Raw genomic sequence first — 27,331 nt, forward strand, 5'->3', positions numbered from 1 at the left:
CATCAACATAATCATCAGCTGTAATGTCATCAGCACCATCAACATAATGATCAGCAGTAGTGTCATCAGTATCGTCAACATAATGATCAGCAGTAGTGTCATCAGCACCATCAACAAAATCATCACCAGTAGTATCATCCCCTAACCATAACCCTTCCCCTAACCCTTCCCCTTCCCCTAACCCTTCCCCTAACCCTAACCCTTCCCCTAACCCTAACCCCTAACCCTTCCCCTAACCCTTCCCCTAACCCTAACCCTTCCCCTAACCCTAACCCTTCCCCTAACCCTTCCCCTAACCCTTCCCCTAACCCTAACGCTTCCCCTAACCCTTACCCTAACCCTTCCCCTAACCCTTCCCCTAACCCTAACCCTTCCCCTAACCCTAACCCTTCCCCTTCCCCTAACCCTAACCCTTCCCTAACCCTAACCCTTCCCCTAACCCTAACCCTTCCCCTAACCCTAACCCTTCCCTAACCCTAACCCTTCCCCTAACCCTTCCCCTAACCCTAACCCTTCCCCTAACCCTAACCCTTCCCCTAACCCTAACCCTTCCCCTAACCCTTCCCTAACCCTAACCCTTCCCCTAACCCTAACCCTTCCCCTAACCCTAACCCTTCCCCTAATCCAACGCGCCACTCGGACCCAGCCATGCTCAAGACCCCGTCCACGTTTCCCCTGCACTCTGTACGGTGCGCGCTCCAGTAGCTGCAGTAGCTGCGTTAACTCCGGTAGATGCAGTAGCTGCGATAGCTGTAGTAGCTGCGTTAACTCTGGTAGCTGCAGTAGCTATGGTAGCTGCGGTAGCTGTGATAACTCCGGTAGCTGCAGTTGCTGCGATAGCTCCGGTAGCTGCAGTAGCTACTGTAAGTCTGGTAGCTGCAGTAGCTGCGGTGACTCCGGTAGCTGCGGTGACTCCGGTAGCTGCGGTAGCTCTGATAGCTGCGATAGCTCTGGTAGCTGCGGTGGCTCTGGTAGCTGCGGTGACTCCGGTAGCTGCAGTATCTGCAGTGACTCCGGTAAATGCGGTAGCTGTGGTGACTCCGGTAGCTGCGGTAGCTCTGATAGCTGCGATAGCTCTGGTAGCTGCGGTAGCTGCGGTAGCTCTGGTAGCTGCGGTGACTCCGGTAGCTGCGGTAGCTCCAGCAGCTGCAGTAGCTCTGGTAGCTGCGTTAACTCCGGTAGCTGCGGTAGCTGTGCTGACTCCGGTAGCTGCGGTAGCTCTGGTAGCTGCGGTGACTCCGGTTCCCCACGTGGGGACCGTCGCTCAGGCAGATCGGACCCCGCGCCGGGACGACCAACTCTGCTGATGCATTGCAACGTGACCAGGAGGTGGCAGTACAGCAACGTGGTTGCCGCTGTTGCGCCTTGGCAGTGGTGCGTGCCGCGCCGGCCTTAATAGGTGCTCGTCAACAGCACTTGTCCCCAACAGTCTGTTCAGGTTGTATGGGGGTGGGGGTCCATGTATTTACAAGCGCAGATCCCAATCGCCTCACCACCATCTTCATTGTGACGCTGCCTCCTCGCCAGAGCAGAGCTGAGGGCCAACGATTGCCATGGCCCCTGTCCAGAGAGGCTCGTGTGGCGATCTCCGTGGGTGGGTTCGTCACCCCCGCATGGTGCGAGTGGTGGCACGTGCCTGTGGTCCAGCAGCGTGGAGGTGGTTGGTGGATCACGGTGATCATCATTCGCCTGCCGCCCGGCTGATGGCAGTGCTGCCATTGGGCCCTTGGGGTCATTTTGTGTGGCTGTGTTGAGGATTGTCTCAGCCGATGCCGCAGGTCTTCCCTGGTGACGCCGGGTTTCCTACGCAAAACCACGACTTACACTAGGGTTGGTCAATCGTCCCAATACAGGGCCCCCCTCAAGAGGGATCTTGAGACTTTGCGAGGCTCCCCTGGAAACAATTCTCATCGTTGTTCGAAACGTCAAAGTGATGTCCTGCTGCTCAACATGAGCATTGCGCCATGAGTGCTCATGTCATGCTTAGAGGCCTGCGCCATGAGTGCATTCCACATTCCTTTGGTGGTGGGCGAGTCTGTCCGTGGGACAACCACTGTTGATTTCCCCAGAAGGTGGTACCTATTTGATCGACCCCTGAGGGATGATGGAAAGAGGGAACATTGTTACCGTCTTTTGTACACGCAAGCTCGCAACAACGGGTCTGAATTACACGGGAATTTGCAATGCTCCCCAAAGCAGGAGCGATGGCGATCCTCAGTGGTAGAGATTCCACATTGCCCATGCCGGGGGGACCAATATGGCCATGGGACGACCAACTGGCGGACTCCCACAGAGCGGCGTTCACTTTGCTAACCCCCCGGTGGAGGGGGGGGGTGACGATGGCCTGGGGTGACCGCGGGACGTAAACGCGTGACATTGCGAACGTGAGGCACTTACGACCAAGGATGGTGTGGGAGGGGGGGGTTAACTTCTGCGTGTCCTCAAGAAACCCCCACACGGGGACAAAGTTTCTTGTGCGTTGGTTGACTTTAGGGCTTGACCCCGGGGTCAAGCCCTGTGTGGGATCCCAGCGGTGTACGCGCGGTCCAGATACACGGTCACCAGACTCAGCGGACTCGTCAGAGGCCCCCGAGCTTTGCTTCGCGTTTGTGGACGCACGCTGGTTGGAACAAAAACAACATGGCATTGGCTCATGACCCTCGTGCCCTTTGTTTACCCAGATTAGTATTACTTGGCCATGCTCCTGCAATTGACAGTGGTGCACACGCACGAATAACAGAACAATAAATAACTCAACGCATTCGTCAATAACACCTGTCGCCTGAAAAGTTTAAATATAGATAATGTATGCGACGTTTCGGACAACGGCCCTTCTCCATGTGCTAATAAGAAAGGTCTTTGCCCGAGACCTTTTATTTTTAAATCCGGGAAGAAAAAAATTGAGCCTCAGGACTCTTCTCAGGAGGGTCCCGCATGGGGATGTTTGGCCATATAAGGGGTGCTGGCTTCATGTATGTTTGTTACACAGTTGCTGGGCACAGGTCCAAAGGCCCAAAACATCACACGGCCAGCAATGAACAGCACTATCAGAGTTCAACATCATGGGACCTCCTTTGCCAGTACCAAAAAAATGAGAATAGGTTTTCCCCTTTTTTCTGGCAATAAAACAGGTGTTAAGATAATAAAGTATTAAAGCTTTCGTGACTGCATGAAATTACTCATTGGTTTTTCGGTAAAGTCACGTATGTAGAAATACAATAAAATTATATTAAAACAAAAAACAATCACGACGTTTCGATCACAACGCAAGCGATCTTCATCGACCGTGAGGCACTTGCGTTGTGATCGAAACGTCGTGATTTTTTTAGTTTTAATATAATTTTATTGTATTTCTACATACGTGACTTTACCGAAAAAAACAATGAGTAGGTGTTAAGATGTTTGTTTGCATTCTGACCACACGTATTGTGGTTATTGCAGACATGATTCCTTGTAAAAGGTTTCAGTATGGTGTTTTAACATCTTAACACCTGTTTTGTTGACAGAAAAAAGTGGAAAAACCTATTCACACTATCAGAGTTGTGGATAAGAGTTACCATGTTTATCGAATTGAGCAAGGTTATTACTGTAAAAGCTTGTGGGAAATAGACGACGACGATAATAATGGGAGGAGGAGGTAATTCCAAAGTGGAGCAATGCGAGGGAAGAAGCAGAAAGAGAAGTGAGTTGACCTGCAGTGTGGTGAGTGGGTGGGTGAGTGTGTTGTTGTGACCTGCAGTGTGGTGAGTGGGTGGGTGAGTGTGTTGTTGTGACCTGCAGCGTGGTGAGTGGGTGGGTGAGTGGGTGAGTGTGTTGTTGTGACCTGCAGTGTGGTGAGTGGGTGGGTGAGTGTGTTGTTGTGACCTGCAGTGTGGTGAGTGGGTGGGTGAGTGTGTTGTTGTGACCTGCAGCGTGGTGAGTGGGTGGGAGAGTGGGTGAGTGTGTTGTTGTGATCTGCAGTGTGGTGAGTGGGTGGGTGAGTGTGTTGTTGTGACCTGCAGCGTGGTAAGTGGGTGGGTGAGTGGGTGAGTGTGTTGTTGTGATCTGCAGTGTGGTGAGTGGGTGGGTGAGTGTGTTGTTGTGACCTGCAGTGTGGTGAGTGGGTGGGTCAGTGTGTTGTTGTGACCTGCAGCGTGGTGAGTGGGTGGGTGAGTGGGTGAGTGTGTTGTTGTGACCTGCAGCGTGGTGAGTGGGTGGGTGAGTGGGTGAGTGTGTTGTTGTGACCTGCAGCGTGGTGAGTGGGTGGGTGAGTGGGTGAGTGTGTTGTTGTGACCTGCAGCGTGGTGAGTGGGTGGGAGAGTGGGTGAGTGTGTTGTTGTGATCTGCAGTGTGGTGAGTGGGTGGGTGAGTGTGTTGTTGTGACCTGCAGTGTGGTGAGTGGGTTGGTGAGTGGGTGAGTGTGTTGTTGTGATCTGCAGTGTAGTGAGTGGGTGGATGAGTGTGTTGTTGTGACCTGCAGCGTAGAGAATGGGGAGGTGGGTTGGTGAGTGTGTTGTTGTGACCGGCAGTGTGGAGAGTGTGTGGATGAGTGAGTGGGTGTGTTACTGTGGGAGCCGGGTTCGTAGCGCAGCTTGCTAATCACTGCGCTACAAACCCGGCGACCCGAGTTCGATTCCCGCTTACGGCCAACACCAGTGACGATTAAATGCACTGTTCCTGGGCCTCGCCTAGGTGCGGTGTGTAAACATCAGCACTCGAGAGACAAAGGCGGTCAGGTGTGGTGCTGGCCACCCACCGTCTTGCGTGACATGCTGGCCTTCGGTGCTCATTATTAACAGTACGTGCCCCAACAGTTTGTTAAAGGCTACACAGATGGTCTTTGTGTGTGTCTGGTGTGATGAATCTACACAATGGCTGATGTATCGTCATCTACAGTGAAGGAAAAAAGTATTTGATCCCCTGCTGATTTTGTACGTTTGCCCACTGACAAAGAAATGATCAGTCTATAATTCTAATGGTAGGTTTATTTGAACAGTGAGAGACAGAATAACAACACAAATTCAAGAAAAACGCATGTCAAAAATGTTATAAATTGATTTGCATTTTAATGAGGGAAATAAGTATTTGACCCCTCTGTAAAACATGACTTAGTACTTGGTGGAAAAACCCTTGTTGGCAATCACAGAGGTCAGACGTTTCTTGGAGTTGGCCACCAGGTTTGCGCACATCTCAGGAGGGATTTTGTCCCACTCTTTCCAGATCTTCTCCAAGTCATTAAGGTTTCGAGGCTGACGTTTGGCAACTCGAACCTTCAGCTCCCTCCACAGATTTTCTATGGAATTAAGGTCTGGAGACTGGCTAGGCCACTCCAGGACCTTAATGTGCTTCTTTTTGAGCCACTCCTTTGTTGCCTTGGCCGTGTGTTTTGGGTCATTGTCATGCTGGAATACCCATCCACGACCCATTTTCAATGCCCTGGCTGAGGAAAGGAGGTTCTCACCCAAGATTTGACGGTACATGGCCCCGTCCATCGTCCCTTTGATGCGGTGAAGTTAGCATGTCCCCTTAGCAGAAAAACACCCCCAAAGCATAATGTTTCCACCTCCATGTTTGACCGTGGGGATGGTGTTCTTGGGGTCATAGGCAGCATTCCTACTCCTCCAAACACGGCGAGTTGAGTTGATGCCAAAGAGCTCCATTTTGGTCTCATCTGACTACAACACTTTCACCCAGTTGTCCTCTGAATCATTCAGATGTTCATTGGCAAACTTCAGACGGGAATGTATATGTGCTTTCTTGAGCAGGGGGACCTTGCTGGCGCTGCAGGATTTCAGTCCTTCACAGCGTAGTCTGTTACCAATTGTATTCTTGGTGACTATGGTCCCAGCTGCCTTGAGATTATTGACAAAATCCTCCCGTGTAGTTCTGGGCTGATTCCTCACCGTTCTCATGATCATTGCAACTCCACGAGGTCAGATCTTGCATGGAGCCCCAGGCCGAGAGAGTTTGACAGTTCTTTTGTGTTTCTTCCATTTGCGAATAATCGCACCAACTGTTGTCACCTTCTCACCAAGCTGCTTGGCAATGGTCTTGTAGCCCATTCCAGCCTTGTGTAGGTCTACAATCTTGTCCCTGACATCCTTGGAGAGCTCTTTGGTCTTGGCCATGGTGGAGAGTTTGGAATCTGATTGATTGCTTCTGTGGACAGGTGTCTTTTATACAGGTAACAAGCTGAGATTAGGAGCACTCCCTTTAAGAGTGTGCTCCTAATCTCAGCTCGTTACCTGTATAAAAGACACCTGGGAGCCAGAAATCTTTCTGATTGAGAGGGGACAAATACTTATTTCCCTCATTAAAATGCAAACCAATTTATAACTTTTTTGACATGCGTTTTTCTGGATTTTGTTGTTGTTATTCTGTCTCTCACTGTTCAAATAAACCTACCATTAAAATTATAGACTGATCATTTATTTGTCAGTGGGCAAACGTACAAAATCAGCAGGGGATCAAATACTTTTTTCCCTCACTGTATAGTGGTGTATTTCTACAGCTACTTCAATGTACATAGGAACATCATCGTATAAATGCGTTGATTCTACAGCAATACGAGTCTGTAATGCGCATAAGTGGTGTGAGAATATAGACCCTACACGCTTGCAAATCTATAGGCGTGTACTATTTATTTGTTAATGAGCATTAAGATCGTCATTTATGACGATCATTAAGAAAAAATAATAACTGTTGCTTTTCACAATTCCATACGAAATAAGAAGATTATTACTACGCTTGCTTATCCAGAAGAGCCACACGGATTCTCAGGACTCTTTATCAGGAGGGCCCTGTGAGGGGGAGATTATTGCTGCCCTGCAGAATCTCAATGAAATCATTATTGGCCCATTTTTGTTTTCCAAATGTGTACATCTGTGTAAAAGAGCTTCATAGCTCACCGGATTCCTCGAACCAAAAAAAAAATATTCCGATTTGTCATTGTGATCTTTGTTGACGATGGCACATATTTTATCAATTGCGTTCCATGCCTGGGTACCTCGACATGAGACGTGTTCTCAATATCAGATCAGGTCTCAAAAACATTCGATCTGTTCTTAATATGAGGTGGAAGGGGTGTTCTCCGACTAGCACTGTTGGCTACGCTGCGTACGGTGCGAAATAAGTTCAACGAATGTACAAGAGGTGATCTCAAATGTAAGATAGCAGGAGGCATTGTCTCACCATGGGACGCGCGTTACGTCTATGGGTCCTGTCTTGAGTCCAGGGGAGATGCGTCCACTACCTCCTCCTTTAGGCTGTGTCCCAGGGCTCGTCTTGCAGCGACCACGGGTTCAGTTTGAAAAGGCAACGCTGAGGCTCATGCAACAGCGCCGTCTAGTGATGTCACTGGGGCATGAAAGTCTAGAATGTATGACATGAATACGAAAATACGTGTGTATCACATTGGAATGTATTGTATGTACGTTGGATTTATTTTGCGCCCTACATAGCCAACTGTGCTCATCGGAGGTGAGTGGGGATGACAACAAACTAAACAAAAAAAGCAGTTCTACAGAAATTTGTTTTCAATCTATGAGCTTGTATCACATTAGCATGTAGTATATTAGCATGTATTACATTAGCATGTTGTATATTAGCTTGTATTACATTAGCATGTAGTATATTAGCTTGTATTACATTAGCATGTAGTATATTAACATGTATTACATTAGCAGGTTTGTACATTTGTATATATTATCGTGGTATGTATTAGATTAGTATAGATCCCATGAGTATGTACAGTATTAAATTAGTGTCTATCCCATTAGTATATATCCCATAAGCATGTATTAAATTTGTGTCTTTCCCATTCGTATATATTGCATTAGTATATATCCCAAAAGTATGTATTCCATTGGTTCTTTCGGTAAAGTCACGTAGAAGGGAAACAATAAAATAATAAAAATATAAAATAATAAAATGCTCACGACGTTTCGACTGCAACACAAGCAATCATCATCAGGTGTGAAAACCACAGCAAGAAAATTTGAAAAAAACGGCGAACCAAAAATATGAATCCCTGCAGTCACGAAAGCTTTAAATCGAAATTTATGTATTACATTAGTTTCTATCCCATTAGTATGTATGCCATTAGTATATATCCCATAAGTATACTCTTTGGTTCTTTCGGTAAAGTAATGTAAATATAAAATAAAATAAATCACGACGTTTCGATCGCAACACAAGCGGTCGTCCTCAGGCGGAAAAACTTTAATCCAGCAGTGGAACTGCTGAACCAGCGGGAGAGCTGCTACAACAAGCTTCAGCAGTTCCACTGACCCACTGCTGAAGCTTGTTGTAGCAGCTCTCTCGCTGGTTCAGCAGTTCCACTGACCCACTGCTGAAGCTTGTTGTAGCAGCTCTCTCGCTGGTTCAGCAGTTCCACTGACCCACTGCTGAAGCTTGTTGTAGCAGCTCTGTCGCTGGTTCAGCAGTTCCACTGACCCACTGCTGAAGCTTGTTGTAGCAGCTCTCTCGCTGGTTCAGCAGTCCCACTGACCCACTGCTGAAGCTTGTTGTAGCAGCTCTCTCGCTGGTTCAGCAGTTCCACTGACCCACTGCTGAACCTTGTTGTAGCTGCTCTGTCGCTGGTTCAGCAGTTCCACTGACCCACTGCTGAAGCTTGTTGTAGCTGCTCTGTCGCTGGTTCAGCAGTTCCACTGACCCACTGCTGAAGCTTGTTGTAGCAGCTCTCTCGCTGGTTCAGCAGTTCCACTGACCCACTGCTGAAGCTTGTTGTAGCAGCTCTCTCGCTGGTTCAGCAGTTCCACTGACCCACTGCTGAAGTTTGTTGTAGCAGCTCTCTCGCTGGTTCAGCAGTCCCACTGACCCACTGCTGAAGCTTGTTGTAGCAGCTCTCTCGCTGGTTCAGCAGTTCCACTGACCCACTGCTGAAGCTTGTTGTAGCAGCTCTCTCGCTGGTTCAGCAGTTCCACTGACCCACTGCTGAACCTTGTTGTAGCTGCTCTGTCGCTGGTTCAGCAGTCCCACTGACCCACTGCTGAAGCTTGTTGTAGCTGCTCTGTCGCTGGTTCAGCAGTTCCACTGACCCACTGCTGAAGCTTGTTGTAGCAGCTCTCTCGCTGGTTCAGCAGTTCCACTGACCCACTGCTGAAGCTTGTTGTAGCAGCTCTGTCGCTGGTTCAGCAGTTCCACTGACCCACTGCTGAAGCTTGTTGTAGCTGCTCTGTCGCTGGTTCAGCAGTTCCACTGACCCACTGCTGAAGCTTGTTGTAGCAGCTCTCTCGCTGGTTCAGCAGTCCCACTGACCCACTGCTGAAGCTTGTTGTAGCAGCTCTCTCGCTGGTTCAGCAGTTCCACTGACCCACTGCTGAAGCTTGTTGTAGCAGCTCTCTCGCTGGTTCAGCAGTTCCACTGACCCACTGCTGAAGCTTGTTGTAGCAGCTCTGTCGCTGGTTCAGCAGTTCCACTGCTTGATTATATTTTTTTCCGCCTGAGGACGACCGCTTGTGTTGCGATCGAAACGCCGTGATTTATTTTATTTTGTACCTACGTGACTTTACCGAAAGAACCAAAGAGTATTGATTCCTGCAGTCACGAAAGCTTCAAATCCCATAAGTATGTATTACATTAGTATATATCCCATTAGTATGTATTATATTAGATTCGTACATTCGAAGTGTCATGTGTAGATACGTATGTTGTACTCAGATTGTAAATGTTGTGGCTTGGCTCTCCAACACACAACCGGTGTGCTGTACTAGTGACGAATTGGCTTGTTCTGTTTAGGTGACAACCCTTACTATTTAGCTGTGTCGGGTGGTGGCGGGTTTTAACGACGCATTTATATATTTACGCGATCTAACCCCAAAAAACCCCTATATTATGGATGATATTGTTCGCGAAAGCCTACGTGTTAAACTGTAGATAGGGGAGCATCTGAGTGGACATCAGGGTCACCAGGCACCGCCATTGCTTGTTTGCACTTTAAAACTGCCCCACACAGCTGCATGGCCACAACAAGGACCCACAACCTGGACGCTGACCCACAACCTTGATACTGACCCACAGCCTCAACACTAACCCACAGCCTCTACACTGACCCACAGCCTCAACACTGACCCACAGCCTCTACACTGACCCACAGCCTCAACACTAACCCACAGCCTCAACACTAACCCACAGCCTCAACACTAACCCACAACCTTGATACTGACCCACTGCGGTGTATAATGGTGTATCGTCGGCACATTGATGGAACATGATGTCATGCGATGAGATGACATCGGCGATCGGAGAGAAGGACAGTTGATCATCGATAATTGTCCTGCGTCTTCGGGGTGAAGGGGGCACCGGATTTTCAAAAAGGCCGGATAATCAGTATATTATTATTTAAAATAGCTTATTTTTGCACATTCTTGGATTACGTAATGTTGTTAGGTGTTGTGGATATGTTTTTTGTGTTTTAAATTAGTTTATTTCAATTTGGCATAAATAAACACAAATAGGCAAAAATACATATTCTGTAAAAAGTTATCGTGTTTACTGTACCGTACTTACGACTCCAATCTCAAAGGCTCTGCATAGGGTGATGTACGTACTAGGCTCTAGTATCAACACAAGAATGTGCTTGATGATTGCCGGACTGATGCAGCCTTTAGACCCGTGCTCCGGCGAACGCTGAATTACACAGCGCAATTTTCGCCAGATCGCACTTTGTATATTTGTTTTTATTACTGTAGTTATTAGTCATGGAAATGTATATATGTGCAGTATTTTCATTCATCCCCCTGCAGCATAGCAAAAGGCGGCTTAACTCAGCCCCCCCCCCACCCACGTCCCTTCTTGGCCCCCCCCCCCTTAACCTGTATATAATCCCGGTTGTCTCAGAGCTGTCCACTTGACACATATTCTGCTGTGACAGTTCCACCTGAAGACGGAAGCTTGTGTTGCCTCCGAAACGTCGTGATTTAATTAATTTATTTTATTTTACCTACGTGACTTTACCGAAAAAAACAAAGAGTATAGTATTTTCATTGTTTAAATTGTTGTATGTAGTGTATAATGTACTCTATATATAATATTTGCACACTGTGCCGATCGCTGGACTGGTTACAGCCTTTGCAGTGGTTTTCCGGCAATTTCCCGATTGCATGTCGGCTTCGCAGGATCAGGCCACGACCACCGGATGTTGGAAGCTGGATAATCGCACGCCGGATAATCGATGATCAACTGTACGTTCAAAATAAGAAGAGCCCGAGGACGGAGGCCTGTGGTATGCCGACTAGGCACGGCATAAGCGATGACTGTTCACCACCTCGCTTGACGAACTGTGATCGACCATGTCGGTATGACTCAATCCACCCCAGTGTCGTACCTGAACTTTGACTTTAGCCACCCGATGAGTATCTCATGGTCGATGGTGTCAAAGGCATCTGAGAGATCGAGGCCAGCAAATGGCTGCGGAGCACCAGTCATCCATGACCTTGTAGAGGTCATCAGTGAACTTTAGTAGAGCCGTCCTAGTGCTGTGGAACTTCCAGTACGCGGATTGCAATGGCTGGAATCTGCCTGTGGCAGCGACGTGGGAAAGTAACAGCTTCAGACAAAGCCGCTCCATGACCTTTGAAATCGTGCTCAGGTTTGAGATTGGGCGATAGCTTTGCAGGGTCTATATGGCTCAAACCAACTTTTTTCAAGAACAGCGTTACCTGCGCCATTTTGAACCAGCCTGGGAAACAGCCCCTCACTGAACGAAATATTTGCTTGGTGGATAATCGGCGGTGCAAGCACGTCCGAGCATGATTTGAGAATCGACATATGGATGTAGTCGAGTGGCGACGTCTTATTTGGCAGTCATGTGATGAACATCGACACCTCTGCCACTGACGTTGGTGCCAGGGTCTCGAGTTCTGCCTTGGTTCCCAGTTGATCAAACTCAGATGGCAGACCAGGAGAATACGATGCCTTCAAGTTAGAAACTGCCGTCTGACCCGCACCCTCAACACTGACCCACGGCTTAAACACTGACCCACGGCCTTAACACTGACTCACACCCTCAACACTGACTCACAGTCTCAACACTGACCCATGGCGTTTCCACTGACCCGTGGCGTCAACACTGACCCACAGCCTCAACACTGACCCACGGCCTTAACACTGACTCACCCTCAACACTGACTCACAGTCTCAACACTGACCCATGGCGTTTCCACTGACCCGTGGCGTCAACACTGACCCACAGCCTCAACACTGACCCACGGCCTTAACACTGACTCACAGCCTCAACACTGACCCATAGCCTCAACACTGATCCAAGGCCTCAACACTGACCCACAGCCTCAACACTGACCCACAGCCTCAACACTGACTCACAGTCTCAACACTGACCCATAGCCTCAACACTGACCCACAGCCTCAACACTGACCCACAGCCTCAACACTGACTCACAGCCTCAACACTGACCCATAGGCTCAACACTGACCCACAGCCTCAACACTGACCCACAGCCTCAACACTGACTCACAGTCTCAACACTGACCCACGGCCTTAACACTGACTCACAGCCTCAACACTGACCCATAGGCTCAACACTGACCCAAGGCCTCAACACTGACCCAATGCCTCAACACTGACTCACAGTCTCAACACTGATGCACAACCTCAACGTGAACCCACATAAATACTAATCCCCTGCCAGACCGAAGGCCCCTCACATCCAAAGTATGTGCCCCTTGACTCCAGCTACATGTTATCTCACGGAGCAACTCCCCCCTGGAACGACTAGGGAGCCAGGAATCGGTGCTTACACGGCAAATCGGTGCTAGTCTTCATTTACACAAGTAGAATGGCAGCTGTCCCATTGCCAAATCCATGCTGCCTTTCAAATTCACGAGAGTTTTTATTGGTGCTTCCCTCAAGTGAAATCTCCAATGACTGAATGGGTTCATCTGTGAGGTTTGTCGTCCAAAGGCCGGCGAAGAAACGCGAAGCTCAACAAACGAAATTATTTGCTGTTGGGTTCCTGACCTCGCTCGTTTTCTGGTTGCCAGCGAACAAGGAGTTTTTGTGACTCCCCAGGGTCTCAGATGAGGCCACCTGCCCCTGCTCACCGCAACACCCACACACAGCGAGCCACACCTGTCAGGGATATCCTTAGGTGACCCTCTGTCCCTGCCTTTGACAAACACCCCCTGTTGGGTGCAGATGAAGGGGCCGCTGCTGTTTTACGGCCCTTAACCCTGACTGTGACCCCCCCCTCCCGCCATAAGGGTAGCGTTCGCTCGGTCCACTCCCTCCCTGCCGTGCGGAGCTTGTGAAACAAGGCGGGGGTGAATTCGGGTGAACGGGGGTCATTTTCCCTCTGTCACGAGGCCTTCGCCAACCTCGCCTCACCTCGGCGTAAGAGTAAAAAAAAGAACGTTCCGTGCGCCTCAGAGGAATTGGGTGACAAGCTCAAAGCCACGCCGGCTGTAAACATCACGTGGACAACCAGCGCGGAACGGAAACGGCACTATTTCAAGTATGCCTTTTTGCACCGCTGTGTTTCGTAACGTGCTGCAACTGCAGTGACAGCGGCAGCAGCAGCAGCATTTGACCTAAATGCAGCGCAGATCGTGGAAATTCCTGCAGCTCAGCCGGGCACTGCGTAACTCTCCCTCTGCTGCCCTTTTTCCACACTTTCGTCGACTTTGCACCGCTCATCTTCCCCCGACGTTTCCCGGCGATGACAATCTGGCGTCGCCAGCCCTATTTTGAGATGTAAACCACCCCCTTAACACGCGACCGTCCAAGCACACACAGCTGCCATAGTGCGGACGAGATGTCTGGTATTTTGAATGCAGTCTTAAATTACTTGGTGAGATGACATGGGACATTGGTGTAAGATGGATGCAGTCGTTACACGTGTGTAGAACGTTGGCCTGCGGGAATTTGGGTCATTATACGTGCACTCAGAACGCTGTTATAAACATCGCGTGCTGCTGTTATATTTAGAGGGCATACCGAAGCGATTTTAATAGTCCAGGGAAGCCTCACTGCTGCATTGGCATGTGCAGGACCTGTGCTCATCTCTGTCGGCGACCCTCGCATGCAGTGCACTCTGTAAAGCGCTGCATTGCAAGCGGGAGGAAATTAGGGTAACCGGAAAAAACCCAAGCATACAAGCATCGCGGGCCCACTCGCCGCACCGCTATCTCCTGCCGACCGTACATCCAGTGGGTTTTGGAGTTTTACAAACCCGCGCACGATCCATCAACCCAAGTCTTCAGGGCATGGAGTTGGTTGCGTGTGTCACCGCGCCTGGCTGCGCACTGAGTCTCTATGAAGAGCGCAGGGGGCGCCAGTGGCTTGACACTGAAAGATGCCCCATGGCCAGGTCATGGCGAGGTCAGGGTCCGCTTTTAACTTGAACTTTATTTATTATTTATATCTACAGGCACGTGGTTGCTTGTTTCTTGCTGGCTCTGTGTGGACTGTTGAGCACAGCTTGTTTGCAAAACGGCAATGGACCTTGGAGCAAATGTATTGAGAAATGTCTCCCGTGTTTGAATGAGTATCAGCGGCCCTCGTCTCCAATGGGAACCCTCACCCAGTGGGGAAAGTTCCACGTTCCCGTGGCAGGGCTCAGTATTAACTACAAAATTACCACTTTTGATTTCTCATAATTTAGTACCCATTTTACAGATCCCAGGGGGATGATGGTACATATGTGTCAATCACTACGTGGGATTCGAACCCCTGGCCTTCCAATAAAATAAAACCAATTTGTTGTACCAGGTAAATTCCACTGAGCTGTATAGCTCTTTTTCAGAAGCAACCTGGCCACAAATGATTGTTCAATGAAGTGGCTAACCATGTGGAAGTTTATAGCAGCTAAATACTCTAAACGCGTGGATTTGTTTCTAAATGTGGAGGGAAAAACCAGAGGACCCATAGAAAAATCCACACGACCACAAGGAGAGAGACATGCAAACCCAAATTATACAGGCGTCAGGATCGGGATCGGGATCGAACCCATGACCTCCTGTATACCAGGCGAGGTAACGTCTCACCGCCTCCCGTTTCTCCATTCCTATTCCATCCTTTTCCTCGTATCTCCCATTCTTTATCTCCAGTTCCTTTCTCTTTTTATCCATGAATTATATCCTTGACTCTGCTCCCCTTCCCAGGGGGTGTAGCCATGGGTACAACGTTTGTATGTATGTACGTTGAACTTCTTTCGCACCGTACATAGCCAACAGTACTAATTGGAGGTGCATGGAAGTTTGATATCTGTTAAAAAAATAAAACATGCACGAAAGTAACAAAGTGTTAAATTAACCACTCGAATGCATGTTTGCGATATGGCTGTTGATTCTGGCATGGTGAGTGGGATGGTGATCTCTGTGAACAACACCCGGCAAGCAATGACTGCCAACCCTCTTTCTTGTTTACCGTATATGGCATTGGCTCACCAAGACAATTTATTCTCCGTATAGCGTTTAGCAGGCTGTCAGGGCAAGTGGTGTTAGCAGCAGTGGCCACCGCATCACCATTGCCGAACATCGCCTATCGCGTTCGGGTCACTGACATACGCGCCACGTTGTCTGGATCTTGCAGGCTACAGAACGGGTTTGACGCCATCGGCAGAGTGAAGTGCGACCTGGAGGAGAAGATCTGCCGCACGGTGAGTCGTGTGGCGCACACGTGGGAATGTTGGGACAGATACTTATTTATTATCTCATATTTAAATTTGACCAGGCAAGGCCCACTGAGCTACGTAGCTCTTTTTCAGAAGCACAAATGTTAGCTCAATGAAGTGGCTTACCACGTGGGATTTATTTTTTATCGGAGCCAAATACTCTAAACGTGTGATGCTGATTTTAAATGTGGAGTGAAAAACCGGAGCCGGGAAAAAATCCACGCAACCGTGGGTAGAGAGACATGCAAACTCCAAATATAGAGGCGTCGGGGTTGTGATCAAACCCACGACCTGTATCCCAGGCGAGGTAGTTAACTTCTCGCCACTGTGGCACCCCAGAGGCGATGGTACGGGGCAGAAGTGGGGTGAGGAGGAGTGATGAAAGAGCGATGGGAAGAAAGAACATCAGGAATAGTTTAGGATCCAGCAAACATGCAACATTCTTCCAACCCCAGCCTTTGGGCTCCAACCCCAACCACATGCCATAGTTGAGACAACGTGGATTTTTTTTTATTTGGTTAATTTGGACCGTGGCTCCGGCATGTGTTGAATACGGAATTGTGGTCCTTAATAAATAATGTTATGAAGCGGTCCTTAAAAAGCTGAATGCAGCTCCGGAGCCTCATGTTGCCGACCCCTGGTCTAGATGGAGTAAATATAGGCCACAAGTTAAAAAGTAATAAAATGTCGGCAGGTTATGCAGTAGCTTGGCCGAGGTTCAGAAGCCACCAGAACACAAGGGAAGGGTCAGGAGAGGCAGGCCCGGAGGGCCTTGCCAACTCAATGTGCAACAACCTCCAAACACATGCACAGCCCAGGTGATGGGCCAATCAGACGCGACCACAATACGATCCTGCTTTACGATGGTTCCCCAGCGAGCCTTGCGCTCATTCATCACGGGAAGTTATGTAGTTCCACGGGCAGAAATGTGACATCACCCACGTGTTCGCTCGATGCCTGTCTGGTCTCAGATGCTTTTGTGGACCAAGTGAATTGTGGCTTCGACTGGGTCTAGTTTAGTTTGTATACACCGCTCCGTCGGCGTTCGTGCACACTGCATCTCTCACAATCGCCGAGGAACCACAGGCACGAGCTGGAAGGCAGCAGAGTCTAGGCGGTGAGCCGGCGCTACCAGCAATTGGTCAATCTCTGCTGTCCTCTATACAGTAAAACCTCGTTATTTCGGTATTTGATAATTCGGAATTGGGGATAATTCGGCACGGCTGCACTTTCGGCACATACTGTATATTAGTAAATCGCCATGATCCGAATTGCCGTACCGAATGGTCCAATTTCAGCATAGCATGTGGTGCGACGCCGCTTGCCACGATCAAAACAATGACTCAGTCTGGTGGTGGCGCACGTGGTGAGCGTGAGTGCAGACCTGTTGTCTTTAAGTTAACAATAATTGTTAAGGGAAAATGTTATAATTTAGTGATGAAGCGAACATACAGTACAGTAAGTGCATACTAGGTGCATTAACCCCCCTCCACAACCTCTGTCACCTACCTCATGGGACCTACAGTACCACATCCTCCTTATTTGCCTGCAGTGCTGGTGTTACTTTTTTTGGAAAATTATTTTTGGAAAAAAATGTGGGTATTTGTTTTATTGGTGCAGGTGGTACTGGGGAGTACGTACAATTGTACATAATTTGTAATGTTGGATAATTCGACAAGGCCAGAGCCCCATATGTGTCGAATTAACAAGGGTTTACTCTATATTAAGATGCTTTAAGTCACTCTTAATGAGTATTTCTAGGTGCGAAGGGAAACCGGAGCGCCCGGAGAAACCCCACACACGCGAGGGGGGGCAACACCGTATCCCATACGCAAGGAACAGATGGAGAGTGGCTGACACCTATGTCACCGAGAAGCGCTCGGGTCACTGTTTGGATCTGTCAAAACCCCGTACGCATGCCCTGGAGGTCATGCCCAGAACGAAACCGAGTTTCACCAACTGCCCGGCTGTCAGTCACTGCGCTGCCTGCCGCCCCTCGTGCTGCCACCGCAGGTCAAGGAGTTTGACGAGGAGAGGGGCACCCTGCTGAGTCGCGTGTCGGTGCTGACGGGGCGGCTGGCCGAGGCTGAGCGAATGATCGCAACACTGGCCGAGGACAATGTGAGCGCCTCGCCTGTATGGGGCCCATCCCCCCCGACCCCCACCCTGCCGCCCCCCCCCACCCCCCTGCCTCACACCGTAGCGATAACGACGATACTGATTTACGATTCTGACAGTGCCCTCCTCCTTCAGGCCGGGGCGTCTTGGAGCACTCTACGCGAGATAAGCAACTTGCATCGCATCTCATCTCGGCACCTTTGAACAGGGTAGCTGTCCCCGTGTGGCCCAAGGTGGCTCAGCTCCTGAGCTGCGAGCGGGCACTTTGTCTGGTGCCGGTAGGGGGGCGCCATGTTGCTGCATAATCCCAATTGAGTAATTTTGTTCGGTGTCATTTTTCGAAATTGCCAAATTTGGACCAGTACATCGCACTCAGATGAAGCCTGCATGAGAAGGCCTTGTTTTTTTTATTTGTTCACTTACGTTATTTCATATGACACCTGGGCAGGATTCATCGCTTCGGCTGCCGGAGGACACTTGCTCGCTCTCGTCTGTCGTGGCCGCTTGTTGTGAGCCGAGCCGTATTGTCCGTTCTGCGGCTGCTGGCCTCCCAGTAAACATGCAACGTTGGGCCGCCATTGGCACGTGGTTGGACTGATGTTGGCCCAACAACGTTCCATTCCATGTTCGATGGGCCGTTGCTGGTTCATCAAATGAATATCATGTATCGTGCACGTAGGTCTTTGATTTTTTTAGGCTGTTGTCTGTGGAATCCACTCCTTAGCTGCCTCAGGTTTCTCATTGATGTTTTATCATCACAGTAAAAGCCAATAAGGAAGACGTAACCCAGGGCAGCAATCAACCCTTACCTCGCAGATCCACGCCCTAAGGTGTGTGCCTAGAGCTGTTTTGAGGTTTCGCTTTCCAGGAAACAAATTTATAGTTAAGCCACTATTGTGGCCGTGTGATACCGCTGCATTGGGGCTGCATTGCAAGGTGAAGGGATAACATCATGACCACTCATGGTGTCAGTTTTTTTGTCGAGAGCAACTTTTTTGACGAAACTTCATTCAAATACACATCAGGACTCGCACAGAGACTTCGGGGCATCTCGTGAGGGACGTCTCCCAAGAAAGCTAGACCCAAATGACTTAACCTTACGTGTGTGTGCATTGTTGCGGGGGGCGGTGGTGCAGCATTTTGCGGATTGGAGTACGAACCCGGCGACCCGGATTAGCTTCCCGCTCACGATCAATAACAGTCGTAAATGTTTGAACTGGTCCTGGGCCTCCCAAAGGTCTACTCAGCCTTAAATGAGTACCTCGTGCAGTGCGTAAACATCGCCACTCGGTGATGTTTGTCACCCACCCCCTCGTGCGCTCTGACGGCATTAACAGGTGCTCGCTAAACTGCACTTGCCTGTGCAGGCTATAGGGGCATCTTTGTCTTTGCTTTGTGTGTGTTGTACAGAAATTTCCCCCCCATTCAGGATATCCGGATGTACGGGTCCTCTGTGTGCATTGTAGAAACGCTGCCGGGAAGACTGCCGTCTCGCCGTGCAGCTGCTACAGTGCAGCTCCGGGCGTTTTGCCTGCGCAGTCGACTCACAGGTGCAGCGAACGCGTTGCGATCGAACTCACGACTCTCTCACGGTCGCCCTACTCAAGGCAGTGTGGGGCAGCAGCGGTCACAGACTCTGCCACTGCTGCCCAGCTTCTCACCGACACCCACGGGCGTGAACACATCGCCCTCACACTCCGCCGGTTACGGGGGTGCAGGGTCATCTCAGGGGTAGCAATACGAATTCATCCGACAGGGGTAAGGAAGGCTCAAGTGCCGCACCACCACACGCCCACGCTTGCGTTGCTGGATTCACCGTTTGTTGTCTGCACTCCGTTCTTTCTCCGCTTTTTCCATCTGACACCAGCTGTTTCCGGAGACGAGCGAGCAGCCGGTCCTCTCGAACGAGGGCTCGCCGACTCCGTCCGGCTACCACCACGCCGCCTCTTCCATCGCCACCGCCGCCGTCGCGTCGCCCCCCCGCATGCCGACTCCCATAGGGACCCAGCTGCCGCCGCCGCTACTGTCCCCGCGCACCTCGCCGCCTAGCCCGGGGCACGGACAAGCCGCGGACGGCGTGCTGCACCGCCCCGGCCAGCGTCTCGACGGGGAGCCATTCCGGGGGCTGGCGCCACGGGCCGAGGCGTGCTCCGAGCCCGAGCTGTGCCCGCGGCACGAGCTGCCTCACGACGCCGTCCTGCACCAAGCCTCCGAGGACGGCGCCCCAGGCGCCTCGTGGGATGGGGCCGCTCCACCAGAGCCCCAGCAAGAGCGGCGGAACGGGAGGGCGTGCCGGGCCCGGGCGAGGCCCTTTCTGGCGCGCCGGTCCAGCCGGGAGGCCGAGGGTTTCTCCTCCTCTTCGTCCTCATCCTTCTCAATGGCGGCGGTTGCGGGGGCGCCATTCTTCGAGGAGTACGGCTACGTTGCGTGCTCTCCTGGCGAGATGTTCGACGAGGAGATGGAGGAGGATGAGGAGGTGCGGGAGCTGCCGGGAGCGACGGCCGCGCGCTGGCGCACTGTCCCAGGCTCGCGCGCCGCCGTGGGGGAGGCCGCGGGGCAGAGGTTCGGCCCGGCTGTCGGAGCCTGGAGACGCAAGGAAAGCCTGCGCAAGGCCCAGGAGTATGGGAATATCCTCAACTGACTCGATAAGACAACCCTGGGAGGTTTTCCAGTGTTGTGGTTCCTCAGAGATGGTGAAATTCACGTGATAGAGAATGAGAGAACAGCCAAGGTGGATGAATGTTGAATGAAACTCCCTGCAAAGCCTGCTTGGGGCGGAGCTCATTCCCATGTACGACCCGAAGCCAGTTGTGGCAATTGCAAATTCCCAGTTGACTTCCCGCAGAGTAGCGTACTTGTAAACAATGATAAAGGCGCAGCCCTTCAATGCCCCGCTATCTCGCCACTGCTGGCGGAGCCAGCTCCTCCACGACAGGGAGCTCCAGAGGGTATTTTGTGCCTGCTCTTCTACACCGGAGAGGTGGGAGTACCCACACTTTAGCCTAGCACACGCGACCTGCCAATGGGTACACCACAGCGTGGTGTACCCATTCATACCGCTGGGTGGACGGAGGCTTGAGAGTTTCCGAAACTTGCCCAGTATTTCAACTGCCGCGCCAGGAGATGGAATCAAAATACTCTCTATAGATTGCATGTCCAGTGACCGAACCATTTCACGACCATGCTTGCAATCCAGCGCCCACCTACAATTAGCACGGTTGGCAACGTACAGTGTGAAAGAAGTTCAAAATGCATACCTACAAGCGCTTGTAAATGTATTGCACAGTCCCACTCACAACCAGGATACGTGTGTACGTATGTAACATATGCATTACATACGTAACGTACATACGTAACGCATATGTTTGCTCCACTCAAGGCATTTAGGGTAGGGTGGATTAGCAGGAAGTAGCCATTTTGCCCAATCACAGACAGCCCTCGTTAGTCACGAAGCCTGCAGTCACATGGTCACATCACCAAGCGTGGTTGTTTGTTTGGATACATCTAAATATGCAAAATGTCAACTTGCATCCATACACAAATACAATTATGAATGATAGACAATTGGTATTCACGTTAGTTTCTATTGTCGGTAGAGGCGCAGTTGCCAGCCAATATCCTCGCGGTAAACACAAAGTGTCTCCCCGCGAGACAAGCACTAGGCGGCGCTCTCCTCCCTTAGCTTTACTGAGCCAATGCAGGAATTCCTACATTCCTGTGACGAGTCTAACCACTGCTGACTTTTGCACAGAGAAGAACTATTTTTTATGTTATATTTTATTTTATCACCCAAGACAGATGATGGGTTGAGTTGATCTCGGGCCTGGACTTTAACTCTCAACTTTCTGCAGTTGGCGACACATGGGCTGGAGTGGCGCTTTGTGAGGTCGACATCGTGACAGGCGCCATGCGACGGCATTGTCTTATATTAAGCTGACAAAAGACCCAAGACAGAAGACAACAGTGGTGGGGACACGTCTCAAGAATGGCCCTGGCAGAACGGATGCCAAACGCGGTAATGCACAACAGAACACGAGGATTGAGAGTGAGCGAAGGAAGGCGCAGAGAGCAGAGGGTGTGTGGCGATGGACAAAGCCGTGAGATTGGTTAGCGGACAGCGATGGAGGAGGCTTGCAGACCCGTCGTCGCTGATGAAGAAGCATAGGAATGTTGTCGCTGGCTACAGCTGACTGCTGCTGCGGTCGTCCTCACGTTTCCAAAAGGCCACTTGGAAGAGTTCTGCATGAGCTCTGGAAGCCTAAACGCCCTGTTGCACGTCGGCTGCAGAGAGGCAGTTTTGCGATCATCTAAAGAGCATTGACACCATACTCGACCGGAATGTCGTTTGATCACCACGTGCAAAATGTCGTCGGGTCCTGCAATTTTTATATCACGGCTCTACGACACATTCGACCACTACCGAGTCGTGACATAGCCACCACAGTGGCGTGTAGCGTAGTATCGATAAGGCTCAATTATTACAGCTCACTACGTCTCGCACGAAAACATGACCAAGCTGCTGCGTATACAACATTCTCTGGCACGTGTCGTGACGGGTGCTGCGAGATCCGAACATGTCGGTCCAGTGCTCGCCGAGCTGCATTGGCTTTCAGTTGCTGAACGAACACGTTATAAGGTCGCGCTCATTACACACAGAATTCTTGCCACAAATGAACCATAATACCTTGCTGATCTCGTCGAGGAGCATAAACCATCATGCGGACGCTGGTCATCCTCGCAGCGACTTTTGGCAAATCATCATGCTTTCAGATGTGCTTCTGCGGCCACTTGGAACGCTCTTTCAATATTATTAGGATGCCACTGGAGCTTTGCACTTTTAACTTAGATTGCAAAGATTTTCTTTAGAACTGCTTTTTGTGTTTAGTTTGTTGTCCTTCCCCCGCACCACCGATTAGTACGGTTGGTTATGTAGGGTGCGAAAGAAATTCTACATACATACAAGAGGCTACCAGCTTTGTTTTGTCACAGATAAGAGCTCACCCACGCCCTTAATTCGCGCTGCCTCGGAACAGAAACATCAACCGTGGGCCGCCACTTTGGCCCGTGGCTGTTGGCCTGATGGAGGATACGCGTATTTGTCACAGGGCAGCGTTCGTGATGATTTGGCAGCGTTTTGCAGTCGTGCCCGTGGCACCACTGCTGCCCCTGCAGTCCCCACAATTTTTATTGACACAGCAGTACCCCGGTTTACGTCAGGGATGCGTTCCTGAAAGCCGCGGCGACGAATGTCCAAACGACGTCAGCCAAAAGCGATTTACGGGGTAGTAGGTGGTGGAGGCGAAGGCTGAGAGGCGATAGATAACGAGAAAGGACGGACGATGATGCTGTCAGCGACGTGAGTGTGGGGGTTGAGGCGGCACAAATCAGGTAGTGGTATTCATAAAGTGAGGACCTATCTCCTATACGACGTAAAAGGGGGAGACGTCAATCGGGGTGTTACTGAAATGTTCACGAATAAGCTCGTTCCCCTCCAGTTGAGCAAATTTGATTGATTGAATTTATTTTGGAAAGGGGACATAATCGTCGCGTCAAATGAACCGTCAGGTGCACGCCGTCTCGACGAGTGATGACTGAATCATGCGGGGGCCGTAGGTGGAGGGATTTTTTTCCCCGGTCCAATGGAGCACGGAATCCGGTCATTGTACAAAGCCACCCCTGGTTTCAGTCACAGTTTTAAATATTCAGCATGCAGAGGACGCATCCATTCAACGGTTATATCGTATTCCTGCGCTGATGATATACGCATTGAGCTGAGCGTGTAAACACTGCAGTGTTTTGATGTGTGTGTGTGTCTATATTGTAAATAATTGTTTCACAAGACCCCTGTAGCCACAAGATAAATTGTGTTGATCCCGGGACAACGTCAGTAAGTTGCCCAGGCTCACGCGCTCCACTGTGTCTCCCAGTTGTGTTTCTCCGACAGATCTCTCTTTCCAAATCAGCTCAAGCCTCCCGTAAATCACGTGACTCTCCCCACCCACTGTAAAAACAGCCGCCGCTCCTCCGCACTGTTCACTTCCGCCTGCTCTCTTCCTTTTCTCTTCCCCTCCCCTCCCACCATCACCCTCTCATCCCGAACATCTTGGGTCGGTCATTCCTTCTCTTCCCCCTTCCTGCCCGGCGCTCCTCCTCTCTTGCTGCTGCTCATCTTCAGCCGTGCCCTCATCTTTGTCCATTTTGGGGGCTTTTTTCAAAAAAACGTTTCTAGCGTTGCCATGAAGAGGTCTGGCCTGACTCCTTCTCGCTCTATGTCGTGCTGTTTGTTTTCTCAGTTGTAGATGGGGCACCGGTTCTTGAGAGCTGCTCCATTTTCCACTCAGTCAAATGCCTCTGCAACGGTCTACAGAGGCTGGGCACAATGGTAAAACTGTCCTTCGTTTGTCTGTAGTACGTGTGGGTGTGTGGTCAGCAGCAGGGAAACCTTTCCTGGACCCATGGTGGAGAGTGGTTGGGGTTACCAGTTAACAGTGAAAAGTATTTAACTTCCTCCTTCTTAGGATGAACAACTTTCAAACGGACGAGCAAATGTCAAATCACGTGATACCTGCGCACGAGGTCGGGGTTACGGGAGAAAAGCAAAACCACCGAGTGAGAGAAGTGACCCCCCACGCACACACGAGCGAGCAGACGGTGCAGACGCACTCGGACGGGAGATTTGCAGAGGAAGTAGTGCGAGAAGAGCGATAGACGAAACTAAACTGTTTTTGTGTTTTTATTTTACCGGGTAAGGCCCACTTAGCTATATCGATCTTTTTCAGAAGTGACCTGGCTATTACAAATAATAACCGAACGAAGTGGCTTATCACGTGGAAATTTCAAGCGGCCAAAGACTCTAAACGCGTGACGTTTCTAAATGTGGAGGGAAAAACCGGAGTTCCCTAATAAAAATCCACGCGTTCACGGGGAGAGAGAGAGAGACATGCAAACTCAAAAATACAGCAGGCGTCAGGATCTGGATGGAATCCACGACCACCTGTATACCAGGCGAGGTAGTTAACATCTCCTGGCCACCGTGGCAGAAGGACAGACACTGGGAGAGACACGAGGTGAGAGATAAGGAAATGCGACGAGAGAGACAGACGAGGAGAAGGAGACAAGAGGAAAGGCGCAAGGGGAGATGAGCGAGAGAGAGAGAGAGACACGAGGAAAGATGAGACGCAAGTGGAAGAGATTTGAGGAAGAGACATTAGGGGCATAGAGAGAGAGAGAGAGACGCACCCACGCAAGGAAAAAGTAACAGATGACCTTTGATGCACTTGGGGTCATGACTCACATCTGAGGTTTTGTGACCCCATACACCTTCTGCAAAGTCAACTACCACAGGCGGGGCGGGGGGGGGGGGCGTTGGGCCCACAATGGAAACATCGGCATCATCCTCGAATGGATCACCAACCCCCACCATCGAGTATAGAGGGGTACGGTTTGACGGCTAATCATGGCTCGAAGGTAGCATCTGCGATGTGGCGCGTGAGCACATTGCGTCGATGAGTGGATGTTGGGTGTCAAATAAAACGCGAATGTTAACGGCAGCATGCTGCTCGTTGTGTGGCTTTTGCCGTCTCTCTTGTGAGTAATTCATTAACCCTACACAGACGTGTTCCTTGTCAATATATACACAGTATACAGGGTGGCCCAAAAGGCAGGCCGCATAGGGTTAGATTATTTTTTAACTAATCACGTACGGTTATTTTAATTTATTTTAACAAACGTTATAACTCACTTCCACTAAAATTATTGCATTAATTATCTTTTGAGATTAATTTAGGTTTTCATCGATTACCTCTGCCTTCATTATAATGCGTAAAAATGCATTCAACTCGTTCGTCTTTCGTCAATTTTCTTTCAATTTGTTTAATTTCACCTGAAAACGAAGCAGAAAAATTTATATTCATAATGATAATGGATAAAACATTCACTTAAAGAATAAACTATTTAAAAATGTTTTATGTCAGTGTTAAAATTAATGAAATAACCCTATGTGTTTTGACTTTTCGGCCATCCTGTATATATAATTCTTAACTAATAGATACAGAATTCCTGTGACTCCTGGATGAAGGCCTTCCCAGGTGGTCACCATACATATAACATTTAAATAATTGTGGGTTTGAAAAAAATATTTTTTTCAATTAAAATTCCTGACAGCAGAATGTACAAAGCAGGTAATCCCTCGGACCCACGTTGGGTTACGTTCCAAGAAAAGGGACGTAAGTCAAAACGATGTAAGTCGAGGCTGATTTTCCCAGAAGCAATAATATAATATAGGTGGTTACGTTCCTGACCAAAGGTCCGATATGCAACTGTTTATAGATATAAACACAGAAAACATTTAAACCAACTACCAATCTTACATACAGTACAATAATAGTGTTTAGAAAGTTCTTGGCTTTTTTAAAGGATGACATTAATCAATCAAATAAATAAATAACACTTTCAAACCACGAAGAATTCGCAGAGAGGCTTAGCACCGGAGCACCCAGCCCGAGTGGGCGAGGTCCACCGCGCGTCCGTTTGTGCGTAGAACCGGCGCCTGAGTCGGCGTCGTGCCGTTAGTGCGGGCCCGACCTGCCGTGAGTGCCAACGCGGTTGTGACGATTGGCCACCCCGCGTGCAATACCGACATGTTTGTGCAGTGCATTGTGGGACGCACGCGAGTCACGTCGCCGTATAAGCAGCTTTAAATCGTGAAGGCCGACGTGTGTCACTGAGGCACATTCGTAGGCTTCATAGCTCATGGAATAACTCCAGTCTAAATAATCATTCTTAGTCTCTTGTCTCCATCAGAGACCAGGCTATCAAAGTATTGTCTCGATACCCTATCAGAGACCAATTTATCGATGTATTGTATTAATACCCAATCAGAGACCAGTCTTCTTTGGTTCTTTCGGTAAAGTCACGTAGAATGAGAATAAAATAATACATTGATAAAATAAAATAACAATAATATTCTCACGACGTTTCGGCCACAACACAAGCGGCCTTCATCAGATGAATGGACGAGACTGTCTGGAGGACAGCGCTGGAGTGAAAAAGCCACGCTCAGATCGCGACCTTTAAGCTGTGTGAGAAGAAACAAAGCACCTTGACAAAGGAATTAGCATAGGATTTAGCATTGAAATAGCTGAGTGATTAGCTTGTGACTGGTCACAGAAATGGCTATGTTAAAGTTAAAGCATACACATCCACAGAGGCACCCCTTGACAAAGGAATTAGCATAGAATTTAGCATTGAAATGGCTGAGTGATTAGCTTGTGACTGGTCACAGAAATGGCTATGTTAAAGTTAAAGCATACACATCCGCAGAGGCACCCATTGACAAAGGAATTAGCATAGAATTTAGCATTGAAATATCTAAGTTAAAAAATAAACATCCGCAGAGGCACCCCTTGATAAAGGAATTAGCATAGAATTTAGCATTGAAATAGCTAAGTTAAAGTATACACATCCGCAGAGGCACCCCTTGACAAAGGAATTAGCATAGAATTTAGCATTGAAATAGCTGAGTGATTAGCTTGTAACTGGTCACAGAAATAGCTATGTTAAAGTCAGAGCATATACATTCA

General features: G+C 49.5%; 1 protein-coding gene across 1 annotated transcript in view; it reads left to right on the forward strand.

Annotated features, from left to right (window-relative positions):
* Nucleotides 1-25,321, forward strand: part of LOC116943373 (uncharacterized) — a 42,214-nt gene extending 16,893 nt beyond the window's left edge. Inside the window, exons 4-7 of the mRNA XM_032956212.2 lie at nt 15,551-15,617; nt 17,646-17,753; nt 19,217-19,300; nt 19,618-25,321. Coding sequence (XP_032812103.2) covers nt 15,551-15,617; nt 17,646-17,753; nt 19,217-19,300; nt 19,618-20,391 — 1,033 coding nt within the window. The 3' untranslated portion in view covers nt 20,392-25,321. The remainder of the gene's footprint in view (nt 1-15,550; nt 15,618-17,645; nt 17,754-19,216; nt 19,301-19,617) is intronic.
* Nucleotides 25,322-27,331: the final 2,010 nt, after the last annotated feature.

This window comes from Petromyzon marinus, chromosome 17 (assembly GCF_048934315.1).
Source record: "Petromyzon marinus isolate PM22_M1 ecotype Great Lakes invasive population chromosome 17, UKy_Petmar_22M1.pri1.0, whole genome shotgun sequence".
NCBI classification, from domain to species: domain Eukaryota; kingdom Metazoa; phylum Chordata; class Hyperoartia; order Petromyzontiformes; family Petromyzontidae; genus Petromyzon; species Petromyzon marinus.